This window comes from Cnephaeus nilssonii (genome assembly GCF_951640355.1).
Source record: "Cnephaeus nilssonii genome assembly, chromosome: 19".
NCBI classification, from domain to species: Eukaryota; Metazoa; Chordata; class Mammalia; order Chiroptera; family Vespertilionidae; genus Cnephaeus; species Cnephaeus nilssonii.
Window position 1 is genome coordinate 13,265,721 of NC_137090.1, and position 14,208 is coordinate 13,279,928.

At 40.5% G+C, this 14,208-nt stretch overlaps 1 protein-coding gene across 3 annotated transcripts in view; it reads left to right on the forward strand.

The window, feature by feature from the left end:
* The window catches only part of AP2B1 (adaptor related protein complex 2 subunit beta 1), a 106,886-nt gene that overhangs the window by 22,477 nt on the left and 70,201 nt on the right, over positions 1-14,208 (forward strand). For all 3 annotated transcript variants that reach the window (XM_079797831.1, XM_079797833.1, XM_079797832.1), the window contains exons 6-10: positions 8,705-8,895; positions 11,231-11,452; positions 12,199-12,319; positions 12,647-12,742; positions 13,679-13,794. In XM_079797831.1, the coding sequence (XP_079653957.1) occupies positions 8,705-8,895; positions 11,231-11,452; positions 12,199-12,319; positions 12,647-12,742; positions 13,679-13,794 (746 nt within the window). The remainder of the gene's footprint in view (positions 1-8,704; positions 8,896-11,230; positions 11,453-12,198; positions 12,320-12,646; positions 12,743-13,678; positions 13,795-14,208) is intronic.

Consider the following 14,208-nt stretch of genomic DNA (forward strand, 5'->3'; position numbering starts at 1 on the left):
TTCCCTTTTGCCTAATGCAGTATTTACTAGGAGGTGAATAACATTATGAGTTAATCAATAAATAACCTCTGAATATTTTTTTTTAACTTTTTGAAATAGAGAGTTGGAATTTGCCTTGAAGTAAACATTGTCTCTCATTTGCAAATTACCTGCTCACATTTCTGCTTTGACATTTCATATGGTTTATCTTAGTCTTTGAGTAGTCTTGACTTCTGCTCATTATCCATTAAATTTAGTATCGAGGTCAAAGGGTGAAGCAATCACATTTTTTTTAAGTACTGTGGTACTGCAATCAGGAATCTTTCAACCACCGCCTAGGCATAGACTTCTGCTAGGGTATCACCACCAGTATTAGAATTCTGATTCAACCCTGCCTTTTTTTCCCTCAAGCAATACCATGTGCTACTTTTTAAAAAATTCCACAAAGAAATAAATTTATAAGGCAATCATATCTGTTTTATAAAATATTTAGCTGGTACCACATTGTGGTTTTGACACTGCTTTTGATTCACCCTGTTACTCTGAGCAACCATTTTTGAAATTTTCTACCTGAGGACAAATGAGAAGATTTGGGCCACTAGATGAGCATGATATCATGTACCTGTGGAAACTTGTTAAATATCCAATGGGGCTGAGAATGTGGATCAGGCCTTGGCTGGTGTTTCTCATTGGTTAGAGCACTGGCCTGTGCACCAAAAGGTCTCCGGTCAATTCCTGGTCAAGGGCACATACCTGGGTTGCAGGTTTGATCCCAGGCCCTGGTGGGTTGGGGCGCTTGAAAGAGGCAACCAGTCGATGTGACTCTCACATTGATGTTTCTCTCTGTCTCTCTTCCCCTACCTACCTTCCACTGTCCCTAAAAATCAATGGAAAAATATCCTTAGGTGAGGATTAATTTTTTAAAAAGGTAATTTTGTTCCACTTTCGTTTTTTTCAGAAGTTGCTCCACATGGGGGCAGCACTGTACCAGCAAATATTAGAATCTCCTACAAAAGAAATGAATGCTTCTAGGGTGTTCTGCCTTAGTAGTTTTCTTGTAGCTCACTTCAGAAGGGCATCCTAGATGTCATAGCATTAGAACATCTGCAGAAATAACTTTGAAACCTTAAGAGTAAAATGTTGATCAAGATGTGACCACTCTTGGGTTTATGTCGATCGCCAGGCTGGTTCCTAAGGGTGTAGTGTACCTTGTTATAAGTAATAGAATTTTATTATTTTTTCATTCTCTGTTTTGGGGATCACACATACCTCATTTTCCTGCAGCTGTTTTATCACTTATACTTTAGTTAAAGCTGATTTTTAGTGAGATGCTATTTGAAAGAGAAAAGACAGACTTTGAAGTAAAAATTTTCACTCTGTTAAGTCCTGGCTTAACTTCACTAAGCCTAATATATTTTTTTTAATTGATTTTTTACAGAGAGATAGAGAGTTAGAAACATCGATCAGCTGCCTCCTGCACCCCCCACCCCCCCCACTGGGTATGTGCCCGCAACCAAGGCACATGCCCCTGACCGGAATCGAACCCGGGACCCCCCAGCCCACAGGCTGACGCTCTATCCACTGAGCCAAACCGGTTTCGGCTAAGCCTAATTTTCTTTCTGTACAGTTGAGGGCTACCATCTTAGATAGTTTTGGAACGTATTAATTGAGCTGTGGCATAAAAAGCACCTACTAAAGGGGCTGGCTTATGAGAGCACATGAGAGGAGCACTGTTGCTACTGTTACCTAATGGCAAAGTTAAAATTATTGCTACAGTATTAATTTAAAAGGTTCTGATTCCTTTGATATTTGTATACATTCACATAGTAAAATCTTTTCTGGGGAAATTAGACCTAAACTATTTTGAGTCTTGGCTGGGTGGCTCAGTTGGTTAAAAGGTTGTCCAGAGTACCAAAAGATTGTGGGTTCGATTTTTGATTAGGGCACATACCTCGGTTACGAGTTCAGTATGTGGTCGGGGTGTGTTTGGGGTGCGTACAGGAGATAACCGAGATTGAAGTTTCTCTTTCACGTCGATATTTCTCTCTTTCTCCCTTCCTCTCTCTCTCTCAAATCAGTAAAAACATAGACTTGGGTGAGGATTTTTAAAAAACACACATTATTTTCAGGTGCAGATTTTATTAGTTCATTATTTTGAAAGTAAGCCTAGAATGAAGAAACACTTTGGAGCTGCAGGAAAATAGCTCCCATGATGTCAGAATTTAAAGTATTTCTCTCACTAAGTTTATATTTACAAGAAAAATGTACTCTTGAGAGTGATGGTGATATTCTCTAGTTGTTTGCCCATACATTAGGGTTTTCTCTCTTCACTATGGTTTCTCATTTCTCTCCGAGAGGCATTTTGAAGTATTCCAACTTTACGTATTTATGCTAGACTCTGCCAGTCCCAAGGCTTGACAGCTCCACCACATGTGCTTTGCTTTTTGTTTGTGAGTTCAGTTCTCCTGAGTCCCTATGGCTTCGGGACTTCTTTTTTTGTCTTCTAAACCTCAGTTCTGCTTCCATCTCTCTGAGAGCTGCCCACAAACTGAATTAGTAAAAAGTATATATTTTCACTTGTTGAACAAGTAACATTTCGCTCTGTTCTTTAACATGTCACTTGAGACAATTCCCTCTCACAATCCAGTACCATTGGCTTCTAACCACTCACCTGCCTGCCTGCCTAATGCCCGTAACTGCTCCCCTGCCTGCCTGATTGCCCCTAACCGCCTCTGCCTGCCTGCCTGGTCACATCCCTAATGGCCCTCCCCTGCCGGCCTGGTCGCCCCCAATGTGCATACGGCTGGGGTCCCTCAGCCCAGCCTGTGCCCTCTCGCAGTCCGGGAGCCCTGAGGGGATGTCCTCAGGGGAGCAGGCCTAAGCCAGCAGTCAGACATCCTTAGCTCTGCAGGAGCTGCTAGCATCATACAGATTTATACAAGGAGGAAATTTGCGCCTGTGTATGCAAATTAACCCGTCATCTTTGTTGAGTTAATTTGCATATTCACTCCTGATTGGCTGGTAGGCATCGTGAAGATACGATCAATTTGCATCTTTCTCCTTTATTAGTGTAGATAGTAAATCTTGCTTCTGAGTGCCATCAGGATTTGATTATTTCTGAAATACATGAAGTAGAAGAATAAATTTTCCTCCTCGTATAAATACGTTGCCTCTGCCTGGAAATAATGTTTTGAGTATAGAATCCTCTCCCACCTCTGATTTTTCTTTTCCTTTCCCTCAGTTTAAGTGCACAGCTCTCAGAACTTCTTAAATGCTGAATGCAGAAGGATTAGTACTCAGACACTGGAATCAGATACTGAACTTGAGTTCTTATTCAAGCACTATCCTTTTCTGGCTGTGTAGACTAAGCAAATCACTGAATTTTTCTAATCGTATATTTATAAATTCATTTAAAAAGCCCGTTTTCTTATCTGTAATAGGTTGATTTTGATAGCAACTACCTCAGAGTTGCTGTGAGGATTAATGGGACATAGTAAGTGTTCAATAAATTTTGCCTATTACTATCTTTTATATTTGTCTAACTCTAGTAAGTATAGTATCGAGTAATTAAAAACACAAATTGCTTACCTTAAAAAGTTTCAGATTCCAAGGGTCTATAAGGAACTAACAAATTAAATGGAATTGTCAAATTCTCTTAGTTAAGGCAGGGAAAGACATGTTTTTAACATCTGAATCTATAAAGTAGACATATTATAGTAGGTCTAGGTGGAGTGGGATATAATGGGGATGGGGAATGTTTAGTTGAAGTCCCCAAAGAACAGAACTTACCATAATTGACAAGCAAGATGAATTTTAAAAATACATATTTTGACCCTATGTGGATGTGTTCTTTTGTAGCCTAGATGTCATCTTTTTTTCTTCTTCTTGATTTCAGAGAGGAAGGGACAGGGAGAGAGAGATAGAAACATCAACGATGAGAGAAAATCATTGATCGGCTGCCTCCTGCATGTCCCACACCGGGGATCAAGCCTGCAACCTGGGCATGTGCCCTGACAGAAAATTGAACTGTGACCTGGTTTATAGGTTGACGCTCAACCATTGAGCCACGCTCGTCGGGCTAACCTTTGTTTTAATACACCAGTAAATCAGGGAAATTACTGAAAGGGTCAAATTCATTCTTTTGTGATATTAGATTATTGTTTGGAGAGGCTCTCTGGGAAGAAAAAATAAATCTTAAGTTTTAAGGTTTATTTTTTAAAATAGACAATATATGTACCTTGTACATAGTATGGAATAAAAAAGAAACAGTATATATATTGACAAGTGAGTTATCCTATATACACCAGCCAACCAGTACCTGTCTTGAAGTCAGCCTTTTTTTTTTTTTTGCCTACTTTAGAGTCAGTATGTTTAGCCTATTTTAAGTTTCCACTAAAGAAATATGGCTGCCCTGGCCAGCTTGGCTCAGTGGATAGAGCGTCGGCCTGCGGACTGAAAGGTCCCGGGTTCGATTCCAGCCACGGGCACATGCCTGGGTTGCGGGCTCGATCCCCAGTCGGGGGCGTGCAGGAGGCAGCCGATCCATGATTCTCTCTCATCATGGATATTTCTCTCTCTCTCTCTCTCTCTCTCCTTCTTCCTTCCTCTCTGAAATCAATAAAGAATTATATTTAAAAAAAAAAAAAAGAAATATGGCTTACTGACTGGGAGAACTCTAAGCAGTCCCTTTAGGCCCACTGCACTGTTTCTGAAAACAACAATTTGAATGTGACGATTAGGAGATGAAAATGGAAAGGTAGAATAGAAGGAACTTCGAGGAATTTTAGAGTAACAGTACAGTTTGCTGTTGGGGGATGCATCTCCTCTGGTTGGTCATTGGCTTCGTGACTGCAGTGATCTCTTTTCTCATGCAAGCTTTTCTAAACATAATCTCCCCAGAGGCCTGGTGCACGAAATTCGTACACGGGGTGGGGGGGTGTCCCTCAGCCCGGCCTACGCCCGCTCGCAATCCAGGACCCCTCGGGTAGGGTCCCTGGGCTTGGCCGGCAATCAGGGCCTATTGGGGCTTTCCTTCCTCGGCTGCCAGCAGCTGGCCCCGCCCCCGCCGCTGCCACTACTTGCCATCTGTGCGGTGCTGCTCCCCTCTCCCCCGCCACCAGTCACCACCCTCTGTGGGCGACAGGCATGGGGTGCGATCTCTTGGCTGGCCTGGGCCTCCCTCTGTGGGGCGATGGCAGGGCTGCCCCCCCCCACCCCCCCGCCCCCCGCCAACCTATCGTATTGCACCCACCTTGGCTGGCCTGGCACCAGCACCTGTCATAGCGTTGTCATCCGATGGTCGGTCGTTACTCTGTTTGGTCTTTCTGCTGTTTGTTCGTTTGGTCGATTTGCATATTATACTTTTATTATTATAGATAATCTGATCTTGCTGGATCTTTTAATTAGAGTGACTTTTTCCTATTTCCTTCTTTTGTTTTAAGGTAATAATAATTGAAAATTGCCTATTTAACCACCAGAATATATACTTCATTAGCTGCAGTGTACACTTGGTTTAATTTATAATAGCCTGTGACAATAACAAAGGAATTCTAATTGTTCATTCTGTTTAGCATCCTTCTGTTCTCTTTCCTCCCCAATGTTTTTTTTAAGTGTGTGTGTGTGTGTGTGTGTGTGTGTGTGTGTGTGTTTGTGTGTGTGTGTGTGTTTGAGATAAAGAGAGTGAGTGTGTGTGTGTTTTTGAGAGAGAGACAGAGACAGAGAGAGAGAGAGAGAGAGAGAGAGAGAGAGAGAGAGAGAGAGGAAAAAGAACATCGAAACATCTATCGCTGTCTCCCACATGTGCCCCATCCCGGGATTGAACCTGCAACCCAGGCATGTGCCCTGTTGGGGGATCAAACCTGCCATCTTTTGATGTACAGGACAATGCTCCAGCCAGCTGAGCCATATGGCCAAGGGCTCTCCCCAATGTTTTTAATTCTCCCAATTCTCACCCTTCTACATTTCCAATTAACAGACTTTATATTTAACTTTTTTGTTTTTAACATTAAAAGGATTTGACTAGCAGAAATAGTAAGTTGTAGTAGGATGTTTATTTTGGACAACTGGAAACTAAGACTAGACATTTGTTGGCAGCAGTAGACAAAAACAGGCATTTGGTCTTCCGGTGACCTTTTTACTGTAATCAGGTCTATCAAGTGTATTGTACATGGGAAATAAAATATCTTTTCCCTGTATATAAAGCACTGAAATGATGGAGGGGATTATTATTTCACTCTTTATGCCTTTTATTTTTCACTAAATCCCCTGTTTGATGGTGGAGGTAGCAAACAAAAATTAAGTCAGAAAAGAGCCTTATACATGCTACTGTGCAGCAGTAGGTGGACTATATAATTCTTCCTGATTTGTTTTACTACCAGTAAAATATTATATCCTTAATCATACTTATCAAATGAGCATTTGATTTTTCATCTTTGAATTTTATTCTGATCACTAAATTATAGATGAAGATTATTCCCTTTGTGGCGTCATTATCCTTAACATAATAATGGATATTATCACCAGGGTATTATTACTTGCTTAAAAAATACTCTCTAGATTTTATCTTCTAAGTAAAATCATATACTGGAATAATCTACAGACTATCCAGATAATGTGGATATTAAAAGCAGTAGCTAAATCATGCATGCCTGTTAGGTTTCTTGTCTTGCTAGTAAAAGGATAATGTACAACTCTTAGTTTCTCAAATTTTTAGCAAGGGACTTTAGTAAGAATTAACAATGAGTTGACATTTTAGAGAATCTTTTCAATATATATAATTACTGAAGCTGCTATCTCCTATAACATCTCACATATACTTACAGAATATATGGAGCCTTACCTTACTCATTTTTTATCACAACTGGGAGCCTTACTGTAAAATGTGGTTTTAAATTTACTTGCATGGGGCCATAGTATAGTCTTTGATTTGGGTGGGTATATTTGCAAGTTTTAAATTACATTCATTGGTTGTAGATTTGTTAGTTATTTTTTATATTTGAAATATCTATAAGTTTGGTAGAATCTTTTACCTTTTTTGTTTCAACTAATATGAAATCCCATATCTGTAATCAGGATACAAGTGTACTTTCTTTTACTCAGTAGCAATTTTTTATTTATCATACTGCCTGAAAGAAGGATAAATTTGAGATACCATATCTCATTGATTCTAAGATGCTTTATTATTTTCTGCATTACCAAGGAGGAAAAATATATTAATTTGATGTACCATTGATTATAAAATATATCCCAATTTCAGAGATGTATATGTGAAAAACTCTGCAACTGATGAATTATGGTCATTTTACCACCTTTATTTTGCATAAGGCTTTGTAGAAAGAATTTATGTGTATGTCATCTGATTTTATCCTCAAACTAAAGCTAAGCTGGGATGTAGGTTAAATTTTCCCTAGTTTTCAGATGGGGAAACTAATATCATATAACTAGAGGTCTGGTGCATGAAATTCATGCACGGGTAGGGTCCCTATGCCTGGCCAGGGATCAGGGCCAATCGGGGCCTTCTGGCTGCCGGCCGGGGCTTCCCTTCCCTGGCTGCTGGCTGGGGCCTTCCTTCGTTCCACGCCGCTCCCTGGTGATCAGTGCAAATCATAGCGAGTGATAGAACTCCCGGTCTCCTGGTCGAACTCCCATGGGGACACTTTGCATATTAGCCTTTTATATATGTAGACTAGTAGCCCGTTTGCACGAAGATTCATGCAATAGACCTTCATTCACCTGGCTGCCTGCACCAGTTTTCTGCCGGCACCGGGGACCCAGGCCTTGGCTGTGGCCACTGCCTTCTGGCTTTTTCAGGGTCGGGGCTTGGCCCCGGGCAGTGGCCTTGGGCTCGGCCGCACCCAGCGTCCCTGCTACCGATCACAGGAGCCGACCCCCAGTGGTTTCCTGCGATCCTTGCAGGCTCCCCGCGGGTGCCCAAGGCCGGAAAGCCTCGGGCGGCTTTCCCGGCCTTGGGCTCAGCCGCACCCAGCGTCCCTGCTACGGATCGTAGGAGCCGACCCCCTGGTCGTTGCCTGCGATCCATGCAGGCTCCCTGCTGGTGCCCAAGGCCGGGAAAGCCGAGGCTTTCCCGGCCTTGGGCTCCGCCACACCCCAATGTCCCTGCAACGGTTTCCTGGTGGGCGTGGTTGGTGGGCGTGGTTGGTTGGTGGGTGTGGCTTGGGTGTAGCGAAGGTGCGGTCAATTTGCATATTTGTCTATTATAAGGTAAGATAGGGGTCTATGGTTTCAAGTTCAAACTTTCTTGCTCTAAGACTTGTGATATGATTGATGGTGTCATCTCCCTCACCACTTTCCCCTCCCCCCCATACATGCATACCCGTTCATCTATAAAATTATTTGGCCTAGATTTTTCTCTTCATTGCCTAATGTATGTGTTTTATATTGAAACTTCACTGCTTTTTTTTAGCTGTTCATGTCTTGATTCTATTGATAGTTTTGAGTACTACTAATACTGTTAATGTTTTAATAGTAAATTATGTGACTTTCTGCTAATATATGAATTGTTTTAATTCTGGGTTGACTGACCACTAGGAAGCTGTATATGCCATCATTGGAGGTTTAATACATGTTTTAAAAGTAGTTTATCTATTTCTAATAGACTAGGTAAAACATTCAGGAATGACTTGAGGACTGTGATTGAGAGAAGATTATAGTTGTCTATAGTTGTACTGTTCTTGGTAAATAAAGGTCATATCTTCTTCTTTCCCAGGTGGTGGCTAATGCTGTAGCAGCATTATCTGAAATCAGTGAATCTCACCCAAATAGCAACTTACTCGATCTGAACCCACAGAACATTAATAAGCTGCTGACAGCCCTGAATGAGTGCACTGAATGGGGCCAGATTTTCATCCTGGACTGCCTGTCCAATTACAACCCTAAAGATGACCGGGAAGCTCAGAGGTCAGTCTGGTGTTCTGGATAGTATCTGGGAGTCTTGACTGATTTAATAAGTTCTAGTGTTTGTATTAGAATAAAAGACTATTATGTTGAAGACTAGTTGCTTATGGGATAGATACTGCTATCCCCATGGTATTTTCTTACCAGATTTTTAGGAACATTTTAGGTAGTGGAGTAAACCATGCAAAATAGTTCTTTCTAAGAGATGTGTGTTTTTCATTTCTTGTTTGAACAGTATGCTATATCACTGTGCTATATCATCATCACCTTACATCTCCCATACAACAGTTCTAAGGCCATATGACAAATAAAGGTTTGTGAGTGTCTCTCACTGTAGTGACAAATTTTTTATTCGATCAGATATATAGTAATTGGCTTTATACTAGTTATTGAGTTGAGCTGTACCTATAATTCAGTACTAGAAAAAGTGTGTTGGAGCCAGCAAAATATATGATGTCTTCCATTACTATAGATAGAAGTCATGTCAGTCTGAATTTGGAAATTTTGGGAGGCACACCTGGATTATTCTGCTCAGCCCTTGGCCACTGTAGTGTTTCAAATTTTCTTTGACTATCAGAAATTGTACGTTGATTTTAGAGATAGGGGAGGGGGAGGGAGGCAGAGGAGAAAGAGAGAGAGAGAGATTAATTGCTTGCCTCCGATACACACCCCGACTGGGAATTGAACCCTCAACCCATGTATGTGCCCTGACTGGGAATTGAACTCGCAATCTTTTTTATTTTATTTTAATGTATATATATTTTTATTAATTTCAGAGAGGAAGGGAGAGGGAGAGAGAGATAGAAACATCAATGATGAGAGAGAACCACCAATCGGCTGCCTCCTGCGCACCCCCCATTGGGATCAAGCCCACAACTCGGGCACATGCCCTTGACGGGAATCAAACCTGGTTCCCTTCATTCTGCAGGCCGATGCTCTATCCACTGAGCCAAACCAGCCAGGGCTGAACTTGCAATCTTTTGAGGAAATGTTGGCTCTTTTGAAGAAATGTTGGCTCTTCATTAAGCTGCCATATTTTAATATGGTAGATAAGAACCTTTGCCTGGCTGAAGCTCAAGTTTCTATAACATAAGTGCTCTTTGCTTGTCTGGGAAGTTGTTCCCTCTGAATTTAGTAGCAAAAGTTCACCCTGGTAGTTTTTTTCAATCATTGGAAGAACAGATATCTTCTGGAAAGAACTTTACATAGAATTTATTTTCTGTTGGTCATTGACATCTCACACTTATTCATTCATTCACTCAGGAAATATAGCCCAAGTTATGTACTAGGCACTGTTACAGGCCCTAAGGATACAACAGTGGACAGATAAATCATAGCCCTCATAGAACACTCATTCTGAGGGATGGCGCAGAAATAAAGATATATATCATATGTCAGATGATAAGTGTTCATAAGAGAGATAAAGTAGGGAAGAGATCTAAGATATGCTGGGCATTGGGATGAGCCATATTTTATAAAAGGGTGGTCAGGGAAGGCCTAACTGAGAAGGTGGCATTTGTATAAAGACCTGAAGGAGGTCAGAGAGTTAGCCAAGCAGATTCAGGAGGGAGGGAAAAGAAACACTGTATATTTATCTTGTATCTTTAACTGGATATACCATTAATCATTAGCCATTTACATTGCCCAAAAGCTATTAAAATTAGGTTAATTTCTGAAGACCCCTCCGCAGATAATTAAATATTCAAGATTTCATGAGGCATTGAAGTGGGTGGCAGGGGCTAGAAGAAAGGGAATATATTGGGAGAATATTGCAATGGTGTACTATTGTTAAAAAACAAACAAAAACCTTTCAGAGATTCCCTTATTCTGAAGGCAAAGGGTTGGGTAGTTTTCCTTGTTAACCCATCCCCTACTGCATTTTAACAGTGAAATCTTCAACCACAGTTGGTTGATATGTGTCAGTATGAAATCACTCTCAGAATGCTTAATTTGACTTCCTGTAGGTTGAGGAGAAATGGGCTGTGAGGCAGGGAGCCCTTGCATAATATGGGGAGACAGAGAGGACTATAAAACTAGAAGGTAAATGGTGTGAACTTCAAGTGTTTGGAGTATTGGCTAGTTTCCTTCCAGTTTGAAAACCCCTTATTGCTAGTTTCTTAAAGTCTTCTGATGTCCCTGCTCTGCCTGTAGTTTGCTGGGAATGAGGCTTCTGCAATGTTGGATTACAATTTTACCTACGCATGGAGCTTTGACTTTTCTAACTGATTCTCTAATTCCTTGATACTTGGCCTATGGGATTCTGACATGTTGCCTTATAGACTGTATTGAGCAAAGAAATTACAACTTAAGGTGATAATTTTCCTTTTTTATCCCTCAGCATCTGTGAGCGGGTAACTCCCCGGCTATCTCATGCCAACTCAGCAGTGGTGCTTTCAGCAGTAAAAGTCCTAATGAAATTTCTAGAGTTGTTACCCAAGGACTCTGACTACTACAATATGCTGCTGAAGAAGTTGGCCCCTCCGCTTGTCACTTTGCTGTCTGGGGAGCCAGAGGTGCAGTATGTCGCCCTGAGGAACATCAACCTAATTGTTCAGAAAAGGTTGGGAAAAAGTGAATTGGTGATTAAAGTGTTTGTAATTTTGAATTAAGTTTAATAATACCAATATTAAAGAGGCCAGTGTTAATCTCTTTTTAATGCATAGAAATGAGAATGTTGTATGCTGGCTAAATAGCTTGCCCTGGATCAGGAGGCTAACAAACAATTGATTTTGGAGTATTCCTATAATAAATGCCTGTTGTTTCTCTACAATGCAGTTTGTTTTTTGAGGGGTCTCTTAATAGCTTACTAGCTAGTGCCTGCTTAATATGGTTTAGGTCAGTGGTTGGCAAACTCATTAGTCAACAGAGCCAAATATCAACAGTACAACGATGGAAATTTCTTTTGAGAGCCGAAAACCGACTTCTGCACATGGGCCACGAAGTTTCAATTGCACTGTAAGTGCACGCCCGCACGTGGTATTTGTGAAAGAGCCACACTCAAGGGGCCAAAGACCCGCATGTGGCTCGCGAGCTGCAGTTTGCCGACCACTGGTTTAGGTCATTGTGTAGAACCAGATTGCTGTTCTTCTAGCAGTTTTTCACTGCATGTACCCTGACTCTTTAAAGGATAAAATTAGTCTGCTAAATGGAACTGATTAGATGGGTGTAAGGGAAGTTTGTGAGTTCTTTTCCTGAGGGGGGTAGGGTGGGAGGAGAGCAGGGAGGCATAGATGAGATATTAATACGGATTCAGGAAATATCTATAAATGCTTCACCTTCCTTATCTTGTGTTTCTATGTATCACAGGCCTGAAATCTTAAAGCAGGAAATCAAAGTCTTCTTTGTGAAGTATAATGATCCCATCTATGTTAAACTAGAGAAGTTGGACATCATGATTCGTTTGGCATCTCAAGCCAATATTGCTCAGGTCAGACTTTTTGTAGACTCAAGTTTATAATGACTTAGATCAGGCGTCCTCAAACTACGGCCCGCAGGCCACATGCGGGTGTTTTTGCTGTTTTGTTTTTTTACTTCAAAATATGATATGTGCAGTGTGCATAGGAATTTGTTCATAGTTCTTTTTAAACTATAGTCTGGCCCTCCAACGGTCTGAGGGACAGTGAACTGGCCCCCTGTTTAAAAAGTTTGTGGATCCCTGACTTAGATCTTAAGGTCTGGCCTTCAGAAAAAGCTAGGCTGTTAAATTGCTGTTTGAGAATCCTTGATGCTTGTTCACTTCCTGGATTTTTAACAGGTTCTGGCAGAGCTAAAGGAATATGCCACGGAGGTGGATGTTGACTTTGTTCGAAAAGCTGTGCGGGCCATTGGAAGGTGTGCCATCAAGGTGGAGGCAAGTGTCTGATGGTAGTTATGATCATGTTATGGGATTCTGAGTGTTCTCTTTACTCCTTTCTTTAAAATGCATTTTTAAAGTTTATCAAAATAATAAAGCTCATAGTTAAAATATTTTAAAAATTTTAATGAAAAGCAGCTATCCCTGGTTCCTCTCATCTAGAGAGGGAATCATTTTAATCATGTTTCTGGTTTTACTTTCTGGGACTGGAACCGTGACCTCTGGTTCATGGGTTGATACTCAACCATTGAACCACACCAGTTTTTGATTTTTAGAATTTCTCATCTGGAGCCCATCTCCTTTTAAAAACTATGACTTACATTTTCAGTGTATTAATTTTGTCATGTGTATTCTTTTATACTCCCTTCATCAATGAAAGATTACTATATTAAATTCTATTTTATAGATGAATTAAAAACTGAGAAATTGCAGTTTATCTAAGACCATAGATTTTTAGGTATATAACCCAAAAGATGGCAAGTTTTTCTTAAGAGTTCTTTGAATCACTGATAACTTTGAAACTACAATGAAAGCTGTGGACTCTCTCCCTGGAAAATATGCTTGTATGCATATATAAAATTTGGCAATTACATTTCAAGAGTTTAAAGTTGCCTTTCTGGTCTCCATTTACCCATGACCTCCAGATAAAGACCTTCTACCTTGCCTTATTCTTCCCATTTTATTCTCCTGGATATATAAGATGATTCTTTTCATTTGAATGGATTCACCTGTCAGTATATGTCTGTATATATCTATAACTCTATATATCTCCATCAGATAGCCCAGCCTGTAGGATTGCTTGGTCAATTTAAGTGCCTGATCTTTTAGTCTAGTTTAGTTGATGTGCCTGTATGCTTCAGAATTTTTTTATATTGAGGTTGTATTATTGGATAGATCATCTTAACTTCTCATTTATTATGTTCCTCTTCACAGCAATCTGCAGAACGTTGTGTGAGCACGTTGCTTGATCTCATCCAAACCAAAGTAAATTATGTGGTCCAAGAGGCGATAGTTGTCATCAGGGACATCTTCCGCAAGTATCCCAACAAGTACGTCCAAATACTTCCACCCCTCTTCCTCAAATCATTTAGGAAATGTTTAAGTAAGGCACTTTGAAATTGGCTAGGTAAGAATTATTTTTTGTAATGTAACTGGTCATAATGGGATACTTTATTGAAAATCAGAAACATATAAGGTAGTTAGCACAGGGATTAAAACCTAATTTTTTACCCTCTTTATTACTTTTAGAAGAATTGAAGCTCTAAATATGCACTGTTGATTGGCATATATTGAAGTTGACCAGATTCTTTGGTGGCGAAGTTACTATTAAATAGGATACCCATATATTTCATATTGTCCATGTATAATCCCAGTTTACACCTGTTACCTGGCATAATTAATGATTGTGCCCCTTTTCACTCTCAGAAATGTCTCAGTTTAGATGATTAAATTGTCTGATCACC